General features: G+C 41.0%; 2 protein-coding genes across 4 annotated transcripts; both read left to right on the top strand.

Moving 5' to 3' along the window:
* The first annotated feature begins 1,097 nt into the window (after positions 1–1,097).
* LOC147450931 (microtubule-associated protein 70-1-like) lies at positions 1,098–8,146 on the top strand. Of its 3 annotated transcripts, none has more exons than XM_086519919.1 (12): positions 1,098–1,238; positions 1,489–2,166; positions 2,439–2,524; positions 2,618–2,683; positions 2,806–2,976; positions 3,089–3,259; positions 3,339–3,494; positions 3,713–3,859; positions 3,935–4,006; positions 4,099–4,644; positions 4,752–4,927; positions 7,564–8,146. In XM_086519919.1, exons 2-12 carry the CDS (start codon positions 1,920–1,922, stop codon positions 7,583–7,585), a joined length of 1,860 nt encoding a protein of 619 aa, XP_086376045.1. In that variant the 5' UTR covers positions 1,098–1,238; positions 1,489–1,919; the 3' UTR covers positions 7,586–8,146. The 3 variants fall into 3 exon arrangements, with proteins under 3 accessions (XP_086376045.1, XP_086376046.1, XP_086376044.1); XM_086519920.1 differs by having other exon boundaries at positions 1,101–1,238; positions 1,460–2,166; positions 7,567–8,146; XM_086519918.1 differs by having other exon boundaries at positions 1,101–1,238; positions 1,460–2,166.
* Positions 8,147–15,105: 6,959 nt separating this feature from the next.
* Positions 15,106–16,989, top strand: LOC147450930 (glyoxylate/hydroxypyruvate reductase HPR3-like). The gene is made up of 4 exons (XM_086520550.1): positions 15,106–15,183; positions 15,849–15,928; positions 16,528–16,661; positions 16,847–16,989. The coding sequence occupies exons 1-4, from the start codon at positions 15,106–15,108 to the stop codon at positions 16,987–16,989; spliced, it is 435 nt and encodes a 144-aa protein (XP_086376676.1).
* Positions 16,990–17,345: the final 356 nt, after the last annotated feature.

Here is a 17,345-nt window from a genome sequence, read left to right as displayed (position 1 = left end):
TATGTAGGCGAAGGTTCAACCCTGATTGTGCGGACGTGCCCTAAAGCTAAGCGTGTCCCCCTAGTTATTGTGTCTCTTAACCCCCAATCAAAAGTAGGAGAAAACATTGACTTTGCCATGTGGACCTATTCAATTCAACAAGCTTAATCTAAGGGTCCATAATTGCTTCCTAGGATCTTGAGAGGCTATTAAGGCTACTAAGGCCTCATGTAAGCCGAAAATGACATGATTGCCTGGAGTCTTCTCTACCAAGCCTACTTAAAAGTTAAGGGACACATGTCCAACATATGTACAACACAAGGAGATGCACTATCTTTAAGGTATGATCACTTAAACTTGTTTTATTAGCAAGCCAAAAAATGCTGCTGTATGAGTGGCACTGATTTTTGAAGGGTTGCTCTAAATTCTTGACAGATATTGTATGAAGCAAATGTTTGATCATTGCCTTCAGCAAGGTTAAATCTGAGGGATAGCATGTGATTCGGTGATTGCAACTTCGTGTAGGTAAAATATGCGTTGCAACTTGCGTGGGCATTTTAGAACACCGAGGTCCATGGTCTTTAGGGAGAGCGACAAAAAATTTAAGGAATAATAAAGATGTAGTAACAGATTTCAATTGCAAAGGGAGGGAAAAGTGCGGATTTTGAAACTAAAACCAGGGGAAGGAGGGTGCATTTACACTGAAGAATTTCTGCTTAAAGTGCGTCATTATCTCTTCAGCTTGGCTCCTGTGTGCAGCAGCAAAAGCTTGGCGGCCATCGCCCATGAACAGTCGAGATCGCCCACAACCCTCTTTTCACGGATACCACCTACTGCTGGCCCCATTCCCTATAGTTCCCCCTCCCTCTCCATCCCCGCCCTTTTTCCCGTTTCTTGCCGTTTTCTGCTAGATCAGTTCCATTACAAACCCCCACATCCCCGAGAAAGCGTCCCTCCCCGACGCGCATATCGGCTCCCTCCACTTCCCTGCGAACAGCTCTCTCGCAGGTAAATCGTGGCTTCCTCCTCCAGATCTTCCTGCGGAAGCTTAGCAAGTGCAGTCCATTCTACGAAAATTAGGGCTTGCGGTGTTCTGAAAGTTGGAGTTTGGTTGCAGATCCATGCGTGAAAGCAAAACTCCTTCAACTTACGCAATGGACTACCTTGCACCATTTGAGTTCAAAAGTCTGAGGAGCTTCAGCGTTGCAAGCTAACAGCAACCACACTCCGACTCAGATCTCCCTCAATTCTTCAGAAAGGTGAGAGCTTACTTGTCATGTCGTGGTTTTAGCTACATTTCGAAAGATTCTGGCGAGCTAGGGTTTCAGTTCAGATCTTAGTCTTCAGCAAGGGCTTTCTGCTCTACTTAAGAAATTGTACCTTCGCTGCATACTTTCATTAAGTTCATGCAATCATGCCTTGATCTTCTTCTCTTGCATCTACCATTTAGGGAGCTATTCATAGTTGGAACTCAATGCAGCAACCAACCTTCAATGCACCTGACTGCAGTACTATATGATCTTGTAACCAATTGGGCTGCGGACCCAGAAGGCTTCAGGAGGCTACTGAAGTGAAGCACAGAGCTATGTGTACCTCCTTCTCTACCCCATTGTCACCTTCTACCACTCATGCTTTGCTACAGAACTAGATTTCTTTACGACAGACTGGGACATATTCCTTTTTCCATGCAAAGAGAACATATTTGAAGAGCAGGTCTTGTTCTTCTGCAGCAAGGCTTAGTAGGTTTTGAAATTGGTCCAAGTCATCTCAATCTTGCAGCAGTGCTGTCAGCTAATCACATTTGTCGAAGAATCACAATTGCCAAAGAATACTACAGCTTAAACAACCGGTCAAACAGGGAACATGCCTCTATACATCGTTTCTTGATGATTTGTAACTATACAGGATAACCTTTTCAAGGCTTTTTTGTCTTGCGTGCAATGTCGGACTTAGCCAGCAGCATAGATGAAGATGACAACTTTCTTGACCACTCTTATGGAAATGGAAAGCCACAGCACGAGTTTGGCCCAGTTCCTTATGTAAATGCAACCTTGCCAAAATCTGACTCAAAGCTCAGGCGCAAAAGTTCAATCAAACAAAGTGTGGAGGCTGATGATATGTTCAACTTGTTATCTGGCTCGGATCCACTAAGAGTTGAATTGACGAGGCTTGAGAATGAAGTTCGGGGTATGTGTCAGAGAACTTCTTGCATCTGCACAACATTCTTCTGTCTTGATCGGTTGTTTCTGCTTGCCAGTTGCACAATCTTAACCGTTCCCTTACATACTGCATGTTTTTGACCCTTATGCTGGTGCACTGTATTTATCTGGTCATACTGCAGTGTTTTACTTTGTTTTGATGTTAGTTGTTGGTGAGATGGTACATGAGAATGTGGCATTTCCAACTCATCTGCTACCTTTTCTTGACAATTTTTTGAAAATCTGGTACCAATGCTGCAGACAAGGAACGAGAGCTTGCAGATGCCCAAGCTGAGATCAGGGCACTACGACTCACGGAGAGAGCAAGGGAGAAGGCATATGAGGAGGTACCATCTATACTCGGGTGCTTTTGTTTTTTTAAATTGTAATGTTGCTCTACTGTACTGATGGTTCCAGTCTAAAATCTGCTGCTGGGCCAGCTCTCTGATGTCCTGAGGAAGGTAGAGGAGAAGCTGAAGCAGACTGAACTTCTGCTGGAAAATAAGGTATTAGTGGGGTCCATTTGTACTTCTTGAGTTATGCTGCTTGTTGAAGTTCCATCTCTCAATGCAAGTACCTTGGTGGAAGTTGGCGTCATGGCATATACAATTGAGCTTTTCTGTTGTAGAACCTTGAAGCCAAGAAAATCAATGATGAAAAGAAGGCAGCACTTGCAGCTCAGGTTGCAGCTGAAGCAACACTTCGAAGAGTTCATGCTGCACAGAAAGATGAAGATATGCCACCAATTGAAGCCATACTTGCACCACTTGAGGCAGAGCTGAAAATAGCACGCCAAGAAGTATGTCTTGAAGTGATTGGAATAGTTCTCTAGCTTATATATGTCTTTTTTTGTATGCTTTAGCCTCTTGTTCACTATGTTTGATTGATTATGCGTCTTCTGTTTTATGCAGGTGGCTAAGCTACAAGATGATAACAGGGCCCTTGATAGACTTACAAAGTCCAAGGAGGCGGCTTTGTTGGAAGCTGAGAGGACCGTCCAAATTGCAGAACTTAAGGCATCCATGGTGGATGATTTGCAGAATCGCAACCAAGAGTTGATGAAGCAGATAGATATATGTCAGGTGCTATTCATGAGCCTTTTTGTTGTGGAAAATTTGAAGGTATTTCTTGTTTGTTTTAACAATTGCAGCTATTCTCCAGGAGGAAAACAAGATTTTGGACAAGATGCACAGGCAAAAGGTTTTTGAAGTGGAGAAACTTAGTACAACTGTGGCAGAACTCGAAGAAGCTGTTCTTGCAGGGGGTGCAGCAGCAAATGCTGTTAGAGAGCGACAGCGGCAAGTAAATCAGCTACTGGTAGAGCTCTATGCTGCTAGCTCTTTGTTGTTGATTTGACCAAGTAAAAAAGGCAGCCTCACATGTTCTGGTAATGGACAGTAGCTTATTCATTTACAAATATGCATTACTAGACACATTTTTTACTTGCGGTTCCTGTCTAGCTTTGGGGAAAATGTAGTGGACACTTACTTGATGTCGTTCACTAATGTAATAATGGTTGTAATGATTGTTTGCAGGAAGAGAAGAGGACCCTTGAACGAGAGCTTGCACGAACAAGGGTATCTGCAAACAGAGTAGCTACGGTGGTTGCAAATGAATGGAAAGATGCCAATGATAAGGTCATGCCTGTGAAACAATGGCTTGACGAAAGACGAGTTATGCTGGTGAGCACTTCGGTTACTCTCAAAGTATGAGATACATAGAATGTGCAGTTTTTTGATAGGTGTCATTGCAAGTAGGGTGAAATGCAACAGCTTCGTGACAAGCTGAATACAGCAGAGCGAACAGCAAAGACGCAAGCTCAATTGAAGGTTAGTGTACAGTATAAAGTCTGATTGTTTTCTAGCAAATGAGTGATGTCTTCGTCGTACTGATTGACTTTAAGTTTTCTATTTGTCAACAGGAAAAGTTTCAACTACGGCTTAAGGTACTCGAAGAGGGGGTGAAAGGCTCGTCAAATGGTTCATTGGGCAGGTCACCTTCTGTTGGAAGGGAAGATGGGCTGCGAATCTTGAATGGTGCATCAAGGCGACAATCTATTGGTGGAGCAGAAGATCCTTCTAGAGCAGTTGTAAATGGGTACAACAGTAAACGGCGTACCTCAACTCCTCAATTGAGAGGTTCCATCTCCAGCTCATTGTTGATGAGGAATGTGAAATCAACATCCAAATCCTTTGATGGAGGAAGGCCTGCAGATACCATGCCAAACAGAAACAAGTTGTTTGCCAATGGCTTCTCAGAGCATCACAAGCAGATGCTCCCAGTATCCAGGGAAGAAAGTGAGGAAACTTTCAAGGTAAATGTCGACTTGAAAAATGAGGTGGCTGAAGGTACAGAAGACACAGTATCTGGTGTCCTTTATGACATACTCCAGAAAGAAGTGGTTGCTTTGAGGAAAGCCAGTCATGAAAAGGATCAGAGCTTGAAGGACAAAGACGATGCCATTGAGGTATTGAGCTTACTTGTGAAAGTTTATTGTTAGTAAGGAAGCTTCATCATTCTTAAAGGAATTCTCACTGGTGGTGAAAAGTACTTAGCAAGTTGTGTTGCCCTCAGATGTTAGACAAGAAAGTTGAAACGTTGAAGACAGCAATGGATGTTGAGGCCAAGAAGTTTCGCAGAGAGATTGGCAATATGGAGAAAAGATTAGCTGCTTTGCAGGTGGATAGAGATCCTGCCAGACAAGGGATTTCAAGGGTGTCTTTAAGTACATCGCAATCTCTTTCTGCAAGGTTCGATCTTTACCCAGTTCTGCAATTTTATGCATAGCTGTCTTTTTTTCCCCTTTGGTAGACTTCTGTGTATTGCGAAGTGCTGTTTTGAATGTGATGTTTAGGCTCTCTGTACATACTGAGCCTGATGTGTAATGGATCTTACTTGTAAACAGTTTTCGCTCAGTATTTTTTGTCAAAGGTTTTGAGAGTATGATCATGTAGTATAATGCATAAGATACACCTTGTGGCTATGTGTCTCACACTTGAAGTGGTTACGGGCATCGTGAGATTGCTTACAAGTGTGGCTAGGATTGTGTATGTACAGGTGTGCTTCAAGGCATTTAGCATGCAAGGTAAATAGACAGGGTGCAATGACCTTGCAGAGTAGTTTTGGTGAAATGTGTTTCCCAGTTTCTTCTGGTCTTTTGTGTTTGTCTTTTGAGTACGGTTTATCATTTCGTTTTAGGGCTAGGGTGGATAGAGCAAGAGGCATTCATAATTCGGAGTTCTCCATTCCACATCAAATAATACTAAACCTAAACTAGATTAGAGTGAAAGTGGATACAAGATGTTCTCTTGAGTAAGAGCTTAGTGGGCTTATAGGGCTAATGCATCATGTAGTACAACTCATGTGGAATAGAATGAATCACCAAGTAGCTCTTCTACTGAGGGAACAACCCATGAACAGAGGGATCAACTTTGGAGTGAGATACAAGTAGAAATGGCGTATGACACTGCACATGCTCAGTGCCAACTGAGATATGACTGGGCTAGAGGTGGTACACATAGGGTTCATACAATGTATGTTAGATGGTGTCATGGGGACTGCTTACATGCCCATCGATTCTCTCTTGGAGTTTGGACCAAATGACACAATGTAGGACAGTCATAATGTCACAAAGACTCAACAAGTCACAAAAATAATGTCACCAAGACAAATTTCACAAGTCTGGGTGCTACATAGATTGCAAGAGACCTCCCTTCAAACTACTGTTTGTTAAGTCTTTTTAAGGAAAAGTTTTCTTGCTGTCTATCTTTTTTTCCCTCGGATCATTTTCACCTGTGCAGTCCCATGTTTTGCCGAGCTTACTTTTACATGTAATCGGATGCTCCTCCATGAATTTATTATAAGCTAGTGCTACACTTTAGAGCTTATCCCTTTGCTGAGTATCTGTGCAAAGATGCGAAGTGTTTCCAATCGTCTCTGATATTGGATGTGAGCTTATGATTCTATTCCATCTAGCTTTGAAAAAGGATGACCTTACGTACTATTGTGCAGAGTAGATCATGAAGGCTGCATCCTTTTCTTGTGGATACATGCCAAATGTCAAGATAGCGGCGTAAGTTTGCTTGAAAAGTGCAATAATTTAAGGATCAATAGAGTCAATTCAGGGTTTTCGTTTTGGATTGGGGGGGGGGGGGGTTTGCTTGTGAGGTTTGTTGGGGAACTGCTTATGCCAAGTTTTTAGCCAATGCAATGGTTAACATGGATGGTTTTTTGTTGCCCTAGTTTTTATGAATGTGGCTCTTTGTCCACACTCCAAAGAGATTATCAAATTTAACATTGTTGCTTTTGCTTCTGCCCTTTCGTTCATATGAAGCATGGTAATTTTGTGCTAGTGGTTCTTTATGAACATGGGCAAGGAGAATAGTGCTTTCTACAAGTCTACATATCATTTTTAATCTGTCTGGAGAGCATCACAAGCATACTTTCTCAGCAACCATTTTAAGGCGTATTTGGCTGTGTTTCTAGATGTCTTTGCAGATCATTCGTTTGTACTGCACTGAACTAGTTATGTTTCATATTTCTTATAAATGTTTAATATTTGTTTTGTGGTCTGAAGCCTAAAGGGTTACTTTGACTTAGCCTACACTGATGTGTAAAATATTTCTTAAGCGTGATTTCACTTAGCGATCGTTTCAATATATATTTGTGCATGTTTTTGGATTTTTGTGTAATATAATTTGGCTGATACTTCCTAGTCGCGTTACGTATTGTCAATGTGGTGTATGGGTTGATACATTGACTTAGCTGACACTGGAGTGCCAAGTATCTTTTATAGTGCCGGATGGATATCTCAATTGTACATCCTACTTTTATTAGACACTCAGTGGACATGTTGTGTTTGACAAGGATGATTGGTAGTTTAAAGAAAGAGACGGGCATCATTTTTTGCATTGGAGAAGGGGTGATAGGCATCTTATTGATAGACCTTCAGCTGTTTGCTACACTATCCACAACATATTTTTGCTGTTTCGGTAGGATGCATTAGCATTTCTTTGCCAAGCTGAAGCTTCCAATAAGGTAAGCTGCTATTGTCCTCATTATGAGGTTAGTCTTCAATAAGTTTACTTTCTTCCATGCTTGCTAAAAGATAGGTTAATGGATAGATATGTCCCTGTTGCAATATGCACATTTAAGGGTGCATGTTGTGAGCTGCGCAGAAATGGAGAAACTCTTTCTATGTTTGCCATTTTTCACCTGGGCTGCCTAAAACACGGGCAACTAGGGCTAGTTTCTTTCAGCCGATTTATGAATGTGTTCATGCGCATTTCTCCTGCTCTACTTTAAATGGGTCATAATAGTCATCCTTAAATGTATTCAAAATAAGATTTAAGGGCAGAACCTTATTTCACCACTTTTTTTTCAACAGCAGAAGCTCCAGAAATACTTGATGATGGCAGAGAAAGTGTCCGGTTGGTTACAAGCAAAGGAAAGCTCTCATCACCAAAAAACGAACGTTAAGTTGGATGCTGAGACCAAAGAGTGTTTGCAGTTTATGTAAGAGGCAACTGTTTGTCTTGTATTTGTACATGCTAGAAGATGTTGAGGTTGTTTTGTGCAGAGGCAAGTGAAGCCTTGGATAATCATGCACAGAAAGAGTGGCTAGTAAGCCAAAACAGCACCTTGCCTTATGTTTTTGGGCCTACAGACAATGGAGATTCCCTATAACCAGTCAAAAGCCACCTATGTAAAAGCTGTATGATTTAGTAGCTTGGAAGTTGGTTGATTGTACAAGGCGAGCGATCACTGAAAGTTAAGTCTCCGTGGAGATGCTGGGGCCTGGGCTGAGATGCATAGAAGTGTGAATATTCTATTCATTTTGAGTGCTGGTGGGGTTTTCTTCTAACAGTCTTTGTGAGTTGGTCAGACCTTCAGGTTTGTCTCACATGTTTTTGTAGACTTGCTTTGATGTAATCTACTTTACTAATTTAAATACTTGATCAGTTAGAGCTTTTGTTGTTCAAAGTGCCTCATGGGTTTCGAAGTAAGAGAGTGGGTGTATATATACTTCCTTAGTTATTTGTTAATCAGTAAGAGAGAGGGTGTTTATACTTTTTTAATTATGTGTCAACCGGTGTATATACTTCATTAATTGTTAACCATTAAGAGAGTGGGTGTATGTACTTTCTTAATTATGTGTTAACCAGATTCATGTTGGAAGAGTCGTTTGTTAGTGTGTAAGTGATTGTTAGTGTCTGTAAAGTTATTGGCACTGGTTTTTTGATATTTGTTTGGGTTGGGCTGTGGAAAAGGTGGATGTTGAACTCTGGCACCTTGTGGTTCTTACTTGCACCCTAATTACTTAGCCTCAGCCTTTTGCCTGCTCTGCTTTCAGGGACGTTACTATTTGCTAGTTCTGCATTAAAGGTAGTATGGTTGCTACGTTCTCAGGGTATGTTGGCAGAAGGAGTTTCTCCATGCTGTGAGGGCATTCTCTGATAGTTAGGGTAGGTTTAATTCAAGCACCCACGTTCTGTTACTTTGGCTAGAGATGACTTGTGGGTAATTTCTGCATTGTTGCATTTGGCTTCCAATAGAATCTCTCGAGCCACAGAGTGAATGGTTTTAGATTGTGTTTGCTGATGTGCAAATGCCTAGTTCAAGCTCCATAGCAAAGATTGAAAATGGCAATCGCAATCCCTTGAGTCGGCAAATTGAGAGAATGTTGACAGAAGTAGCTTGATGTACAGGTCCATTGTTGATGTGTTTGCAAGAAAGTATCTCTTTGTAATGTGTTTTAGGTGTGCAGGTATGGGGAGGGTAAGTGGAATCTGAGTATTACCGTTTTGTTTTAATTTTGTTTAAGCTAGTTAGAAGAATGTAGATTTAATTATATTTGGAGCTCACATGATGTGGAGAAAATGGGGTCTAGTTTGCGGGTTAGCAATTTGGTACCAAGAAGACCTTTTTAGTCTCTGTGTAGATCCTTCTTTTCATTCTTGTGAAATCTCCAGTGTACCGAGTAAAAATTGCAGGCGGTGTACAGAAACGTAGTATTCAATCTCTCTTATTAGTTCTAAGAGATGCAAAGCGGTGACAAAGAGTAGTGGTGGGATTTAACGGTCGCCTGATCATTTAAAGTATGCAATAGAGTCAAGGATGCTGTACTACCTCCAATTTGCTGAGCTGCAAAAGATAATTTCGGATGACTAGTAAGCTGCAGTTGGATGGGTCTAAAGGGCAGGGCAATGTCAATGATATTTGCTATGGCAAACTCAAGTTGCTAATGAATTGAGAGAATAGGTGCAACATTGGAGTGGAAGCTTTACTGTGAAAAGAAAATGGGAAGGAATGGAACAACCCATCTTAAGTGAAGCTCAGGGACAGTTTGGAGATAGTGGGTTTAGTATTCATCTTTGCAAGGTGCCCACAATTGCTGCAATAGTTCCATATGTATTAAGTAATGGAAGAAACCCCCTCCGCCCCCCTCCCCTTATCACAAAAAATAATTAAATAATATTGACATTGCCAAATTAGAAGCAATTTTAGAGGGTTGAAATATGGTGTCATGCATCAGTGGACATCAGTGTCATTGATCCCAAATGCGAACTTGTTGTAAACTTTAAGTGCAAACTCTGGCAAATGTGAACTCTCAGTGAACTTGCATGTGAACTTTGCAAGCTATGTGCAGAGCATCATGGTGGTGAAGTGGATGCGGACTTGGCGGTAACTCGATGTGAACTAGTATCGAGGGTGGGCCAAAGTTACTTCAATATAATGCTACACTCGCCTCATGGTGGGGAGGTCATGAGGTGAAACTTTGCCCAACCCATATTGCTTCACCCAAATGGATTGAATGGTCCGACTGTACATCTCTTTAAGGAAAGAAGTTGGCACCATGCCTCCACTCCACTCTAAAATATACACACCTTGATTTGCCTTGAAAATTTTGCGATTATTTTCCTTTCGGGTCACTATGATTAAAGCCTACAGTAGGGCTTAAGCCCAAATCTGGCAAGTGACGTCAGCACACTGCTGAGTGCTAAGGATGGGTCAAGCCTCAAGGTGGAGCAGGTCTTGCTCTGGCGGACATTACACCCAGCCAATCTGGCATGTTATCTGGACACCCGTCTCGTAATGCCACCCGCATATTGCGCATGGGACATCTAACTCAATGGTCGAAAAGTTTGCACCCAAGCAGGCCGCCGGGCAGGCCAAAACGCCTGCCCGTGCTTGTCTGACACGCACCTAACCCTCTAAATCTTCGGGCCAGGCTGGCATTTATTTTCAGGATTAGACTCTCTCAAAAGGCATGGGTTTCGTACCAATTTCTTTTTGTTTACTTCTAACTTATATAATGACTTATATAATGGAGAGAGGTGCCACCTAGGAGTCGTAGGTAAAACCATAACATGAATTTTAAAAGAATTTTTTTGCGAGGGCGATGACAACCGTTGCGTTTGATAACCAATACAACGTTGGAGACGTTTCATCGTAGTCCTCTTTCAGTGCCCACCGGCGTCTCTGACTTAAGAGAGCTTCGAAGCAGTAACTATTGTGCGTTCAAATCCACACCACCAGCATCCCTTGCTTTGTAAGCAGCTGTTGAAGAGCAACATTGCAGTATATTGTTGTTGCTAATCTCAACTACGTTCGCATTGGCTGTCCATCAAGTAAATTGCAATTCCAATGAGATCAACTAATAGTATACGCAAAAAAAGATGACAGTTTTTTTTTTAAGAATCAAAATTCACCTCGAGGTGCATCTACCTACTTACATAGTAAATACACAATGATACCCTACGATTCTTGAATTGTCATAGTCATGAACCAGATATCACATACACCTCACATACAGTATCAAAAATCACATTGAGCTGCATCTACCTACATAAAGAGTACATACATTACAATAGCTCTCGCACAAACAACACATACACTATCAAACATAGCCCTTTTTCTCACAATCATGGTTCGACCTTCTATGTTGCAGAGAATTTTCTCAAGTTAAACATCTTTTGCTACATGCATATGAAAGATGACATGCATGAGCAAGTACATTAGGACTTAAAAAATATTTTTAGAAAACTCTTACCTATTTTTCAATAGACTATTTTTAAACAATGGGTTCATTGCAAATGTGAATGAGTGTTTAACAATTTATTTCTCATGATCCTTATTGTGCTTGTGAACAATCTTTACTAACACTCTTCTTTGACATAGTGAATTTATATGGAAGATGACATGGCAACAATGAATAGGACACCATGTAAATTCTTATTGTATATGTTTTTGTAATACGAAAAATTAACTTAAGTTTCGACATGTTTAGTATATTCATATATCAAATCAAAATTAATCGTAAATAATTCATATGTCAAATCTCTCTTTAACGCAAGTATGATTATTTCTTATTGAAAAGATTAAGTGTATGATATATATAGAAGGGAGAGAGAGAGAGAGAGAGAGAGAGAGAGAGAGAGAGAGAGAGAGAGAGTGTTACCTTGGGGTATTTACTCAAGGGTAAAAGTTATTCATCAAGTAAATTGCAATTCCAATGATGTATGGTATATATAGAAGGGAAGAGAGAGAGAGAGAGAGAGAGAGAGAGAGAGAGAGTTACCTTGGGGTATTTACTCAAGTGTAAAAATTATTCATCGATCAAATTGCAATTTCAATGAGATCAACTAAGAGTAGACACAAAAAAAGATGATAGGTTAAAAACTATAGATGACACCATAGTATGTAAAAGATTGTAATATGAGAAAATAAGTTAGGATTTAAATATTTGTGGAAAACTCTTATCTCAATTTTTTTGAAAATGGGTTCATTCTCCTTTTCATTAATTAATTAACGTTGAAGATTCTATCGACCTTAAAAGGCTAATGCATTTAGCAATAAGATCTAATTTGGAGGTGATGCACGCACACCATTCCCCCTTCTCCCTTGCCCGCCCTCCTGGGGCTCTTCTGCAGCACGCCCACCTGCTGCATCCTCTTGTCTGCATCGTACACCATATCGACCGCTTGCCTTCTCTTTGCTGTGTCCATCCTCTGCCGCGCAAGCTCACCCTCTGCATTTTGAGCATCGTCCTGCCTCTCATGCCATCCTTGCTCAACACACCTACTGTGTCGACTAACAAGGAGGTCCAAGGTTATGGATGATAGTGAGAACCCGAGCGATCCGAATAGACGTTCGCCATGGAGGCCCTTGCAGCACCAGGACAGGCTCAACTGAGCCCTACGTGCAAGTGCACCACACACACACACACACACACACACACAGAGAGAGAGAGAGAGAGAGAGAGAGAGAGAGAGAGAGAGAGAGAGAGAGAGTCCAGGAACTTGCCTTTGTTGTCTCGTCTGATAGCGGGGATATAGGGACTCTCCGCCATTCTACTGAGCGTATGATGAACAACGCCACAACTACAAGTGACAACTGCCCTCTCTTTTGTCCGCTCCTGCCTTGCCATTGAGCAATGAGTGATGCCTCCGTCTTCCTCTCTCTCATCCATCTGTCGCTTGCACGATGCCTTGCCCTAAAAAAATATCAACTTCTTTATTATGAGAACCCTTTGTCTTGAGTTTTACCTTTAACTCAAAGAAAGGATTATGTTAGATTCTCTATGAAACGAACGAAAAAAAGATTATGCGGACATACTGGGTTCATTGCAAATATGAATGTTTTTTGGCAAAGTTAGCCCTCACAATCCTTATTGTGCTTGTCAATAATCTTTAATAATACTCTTCTTTGACATGGTAAATTTATCCACTCTTAAAAATAATCCTGTATAGTAGAGCTGTTCTATTAAAATTTTCCTTCTAATTTATTTATTTATAGAGAAAGAGAGATAGGTGGTTTACACTACCTTGAGGTATCTGGTCAAAATTAAAAAGTATTTGGCAAGTAACTTGCAGCTCCCATGACATCAACTAAGAGTAGACACAAAAATAGATGTTAGTTTAAAAGCTTTAGATGCCATCATAATATGTAAAAGGTTGCAATATGATAAATTGAGCAAGTAAATTAAGACTTGAATATTTGTGGGAAATTTGAGGTAGGTTTTTGAAGGAAAATTTTTCAATGGGGTTATTGAAAATGTGATTAATTTTTCAAGAAGTTATTCTTAACCATTGTTATTGTGCTTCAACAATATTAACCTAACATTCTTCTTTGACATGGCAAATTTGTCCAAATTTAAAAAACATTCGCACACAGACCACATACGCTATCAAACATAGCCCTTTTTCTCACAATCATGGCTGGAACTTCTATGCTCTAGATAAATTTCTTAAGTAACACATTTTGCGGATTGGTGTTGCAAGACAATAATGATGTTGTAATGTCAAGTAAGCATCATGGGAATCGGGCCTCCATTTGTTTTTGATGGCTCAAACTCAAGTGCAGCAGATAGGCTGCCTTATCACCCTCTTCATTTTGCTACACCCATCATGATGCATGCATGTGCCATGACCACTTATGAGTTCTCTTACCCTCTAGGAGCTAGTGCTCCTTAGTCAAATTTGAATTGTTTTTTTCAGATTTTCGTTTTTCCTATTACCACATTCTTTCAAGATGCAATTGTAGATGATTGCGTTTGAGCTTTCTGGCCTTGCCCTTTTGGGTCAACCCCACAATGAGTTTGCATTCCAAAAGACGACCTCTTTATCAAGAGCCCATGACTAACATGTTCTGGACAGAACGCTCTTGAAGCACCTTTTGTGCTTTCTGACATGCACCACATTTGGCAAATGGGGCATTTGCCATGAACCTCTTGTGTAGTGCCACATGCCCTCAAGATGCAAGCGTAAATGATTGCATATGAGCTGGTGCTTCTTGGTCTAAATCGTTTTTTTTCCACATCAGTGTTTTGCCTAGTAACACATGCATTCGAGATGCAATTGCACGTGATTGCATTTGGAGAGTTGCCTCGCTTCACCAATCCCAGATCTTGTTGGCCCTGCCCTTTTGCAAAAACCCCACAATGCTTCTTTATCAAGAGCCCTTGACTAACATGTTCCGGCGGACAGGAAGTTCTTGAAGCACATTTGTGCTTTCTGACATGCACCACATTTGGCATACAAAGGGGGCATTTGCTATGAACATCTTGTGTAGTGTCACATGCCCTCAAGATGCAAGCGTAAATGATTGCATATGGAGAGAGACCCTCAATTTGCATCCGCCAAAAAACAAACCAGAGTTTCCTGGCTGAGGGCTTCTTAAGTGCACGAACATTGATCGCAGGGGATTGATCAAACTTACCCGCAGGTGGCTTTGATGATAATGAGTATTGGATATATCTTCCCACTGGTGGCACTGCAGATGAGGTGAGGATTGGCAATCTACCTACTGCGATGGTGTATGCTCATGCAAAACAGATGTTTGTGAAGCCTCACATATATTCGGTGTTGCAAGAGCCAAATTTGAGATTATACACTTGGACCTTGGCAAAGTGGAGGAGCTTTGGTATTACTTGCTACACTCCCAAAATTCTATATGCAAAGGTGTTCTCAATTTCATTATTTTGTTGCCAAATTTTGAATGCCTCTCCCAAGCTACTGATCTCCGAGTAGAAGAAGAAAAGAAGAAGAAGAGATTTGGACAGATCTTAGAGTTCTCTTTGAGGTCGTTCCTACCAAGTAGGAAAAATTGTGTGTGTGTGTGTGTGTGTGTGTGTGTGTGTGTGTGTGTGTGTGTGTGTGTGAGAGAGAGAGAGAGAGAGAGAGAGAGAGAGAGAGAGAGAGAGAGAGAGAGAGAGAGAGAGAGAGAGAGAGAGAGAGTTACATACTTGCAGTGGTTTAACACAAAGTAGAAATTAAGGCATAAACAATATGTCTACAAAAGAGATCAATTTGCACCACGTCAAGGAGGTAGAAGTAGAAGTGGCGCATGATGTAGAAATTGATGATACTCCTCCTCATGGATTTCCTGTGGAGATTTCTAATGATAAAATAGAGGTTGACATGGGATCATGGGATCAACACCTGATTTTGAAGATGATGAAGGGGCGCAGCTAGACTGGCATGACTGCAAGTCGAAGCTTGGACTGGCAAGCCTCTTCTAACTCCGAACTGAAGGTAAACTAAGCAATCTACCCACATTGATTAATGGAACTATGATGATTCTCTCATTAAACATGCTTGCTACCATTTCTTATCTACAATGCGGCTGCCCTTGTTGCAATACCATGCAATCATAAAGATGGGCAAGCAAATTTTGAAGGGTGCCTTAGCAAGCAGGAGGCATATGCATCTAGATCGGGCCATGCAAGCTATCCTCATCCAGGGATTCACCTTCTAAGTGATCTTGGAGTGGGTCTTAGGAATGATGCAGATAAAGGCTTGCTCTCTCTGGATTGCCATCTCTAGAATAACTTAACTCTTTTATCAAAACGTATGGACCGATCATCTACTTTCAACCTAAAGAACATTATTTTCCTACCTTAGTACATTGGTTTTTTTGGTAAAGGGGCCTTGCTTTATCCAGAAAAACAGTGTGCACAAACATTGATCACAGGGAATGGATCAAACTTACTTGCAGGTGGCTTTGATGACGATGAGCAAAGTCATTATTTTTTGGATGCCAGTCAAAATTTTGAAATCATATCTGCAAACTACCTTGGATTCAAAAATGCTCCTGAAGAGCCTGCATGGTTGTAGTTAATGCAAAAATGGATGTAGGTTGGTTAGCACAGACTGTCTTAGTGCTTTGCAGGAAAGTGGAAAGCGAGTGGTAATTGTGGGGCTTGTAGGGATTGGCATGGCCATAGCAAAGCGAGTGGCTGAAGCTTTTGGGTGCCCAATGGCATATAAGGGTAGGTCAAAAAAGTTAGGAATACCTTATTCTTACTATTCCAATGCAAATGAGTTGGTAGCTAATTCAGATTTTTTGATGATCACTTGCCCCTTGATGGAGGGGACAAAGGGCAACATTAACCCGGAAGTCCTCAATGCCTTGGGTCCAGGTGGATTCTCATAAACATAGCTTGAGGTTTGATAGCTCAAGGTTATACACTTGGACCTTGGAAAAATGAAGGAGAATGTGTATGATTGGGAGCATGTCACTTTACAGATTGATCACTTGAAAAAAAATCTTTCAAAGGTCTTTTTTACCGCAGCAGAGTGGCGACGTGTGGGTTGATCCAAACAATCTAGAGTACGCCGATGGCAAGAAGTTTGTGGTATATGCATCTAGATCGGGACATGCAAGCTATCCTCATCCATGGATTCACCTTCTAAGCGATCATGGAGTGGGTCTTAGGAATGATGCAGATAAAAGTCATTATTTTCTAGATGCTAGTCAAAATTTTGAAATCATATCTGCAAACTACCTTGGATTCAAAAATGCTCTTGAAGAGCCTGCATGGCTGTAGTTAATGCAAAAATGGATGCAGGTTGGTTAACACAGACTGTCTTAGTGCATTGCAGGAAAGTGGAAAGCGAGTGGGAATTATGGTGCTTGTAAGGATTGGCATGGCCATAGCAAAGCGAGCGGCTGAAGCTTTTGGGTTCCCAATGGCATATAAAGGTAGGTCAGCAAAGTTAGGAATACCTTATTCTTACTATTCCAATGCAACTGAGTTGGCAGCTAATTCAGATTTTTTGATGATCACTTGCCCCTTGATGGAGGGGACAAAGGGAAACATGAACCCGAAATTCCTCGATGCCTTGGGTCCAGGTGGATTCTCATAAACATAGCGCGAGGTTTGATAGCTCGAGGTACGATAGTGGATGAAGCAGAACTTCTGATGGCATTGGTGGAGGACCGTATCGGAGGAGATGTCCTGGATGTGTTTGAGAATGAGCTTCAAGTCCCCCAAGAGTTGATGTCTCTGGAACAACAGTCAATCTTGTGACCTGTAAAGAGCTTTTCTTGCTAAACTGCACTTGAGTAGATACCCCAAGGTAACTCTCTCTCTCTCTCTCTCTCTCTCTCTCTCTCTCTCTCTCTCTCTCTCTCTCTCTTCCCTTCTATATATATCATACCCTTAATATTTTCAAAAATAAATAATCATAATTGCATTAAAGAGAGATTTGACATATGAATTATTTACGATTAATTTTGATTTCATATATGTATATACTAAACATGTCTAAAGTTAAGTTAATTTTGTGTATTACAAAAACACATACAATAAGAACTTACATGGTGTCTTATTCATTGTTGTCATGTCATCTTCCATATAAATTCACTATGTCAAAGAAGAGTGTT

Source organism: Adiantum capillus-veneris, chromosome 9, assembly GCF_014529385.1.
Source record: "Adiantum capillus-veneris isolate H3 chromosome 9, ASM1452938v2, whole genome shotgun sequence".
NCBI classification, from domain to species: Eukaryota; Viridiplantae; Streptophyta; class Polypodiopsida; order Polypodiales; family Pteridaceae; genus Adiantum; species Adiantum capillus-veneris.
The sequence above is the reverse complement of the archived record's forward strand: the minus strand, read 5'-3'. Positions and strand labels throughout refer to the sequence as shown.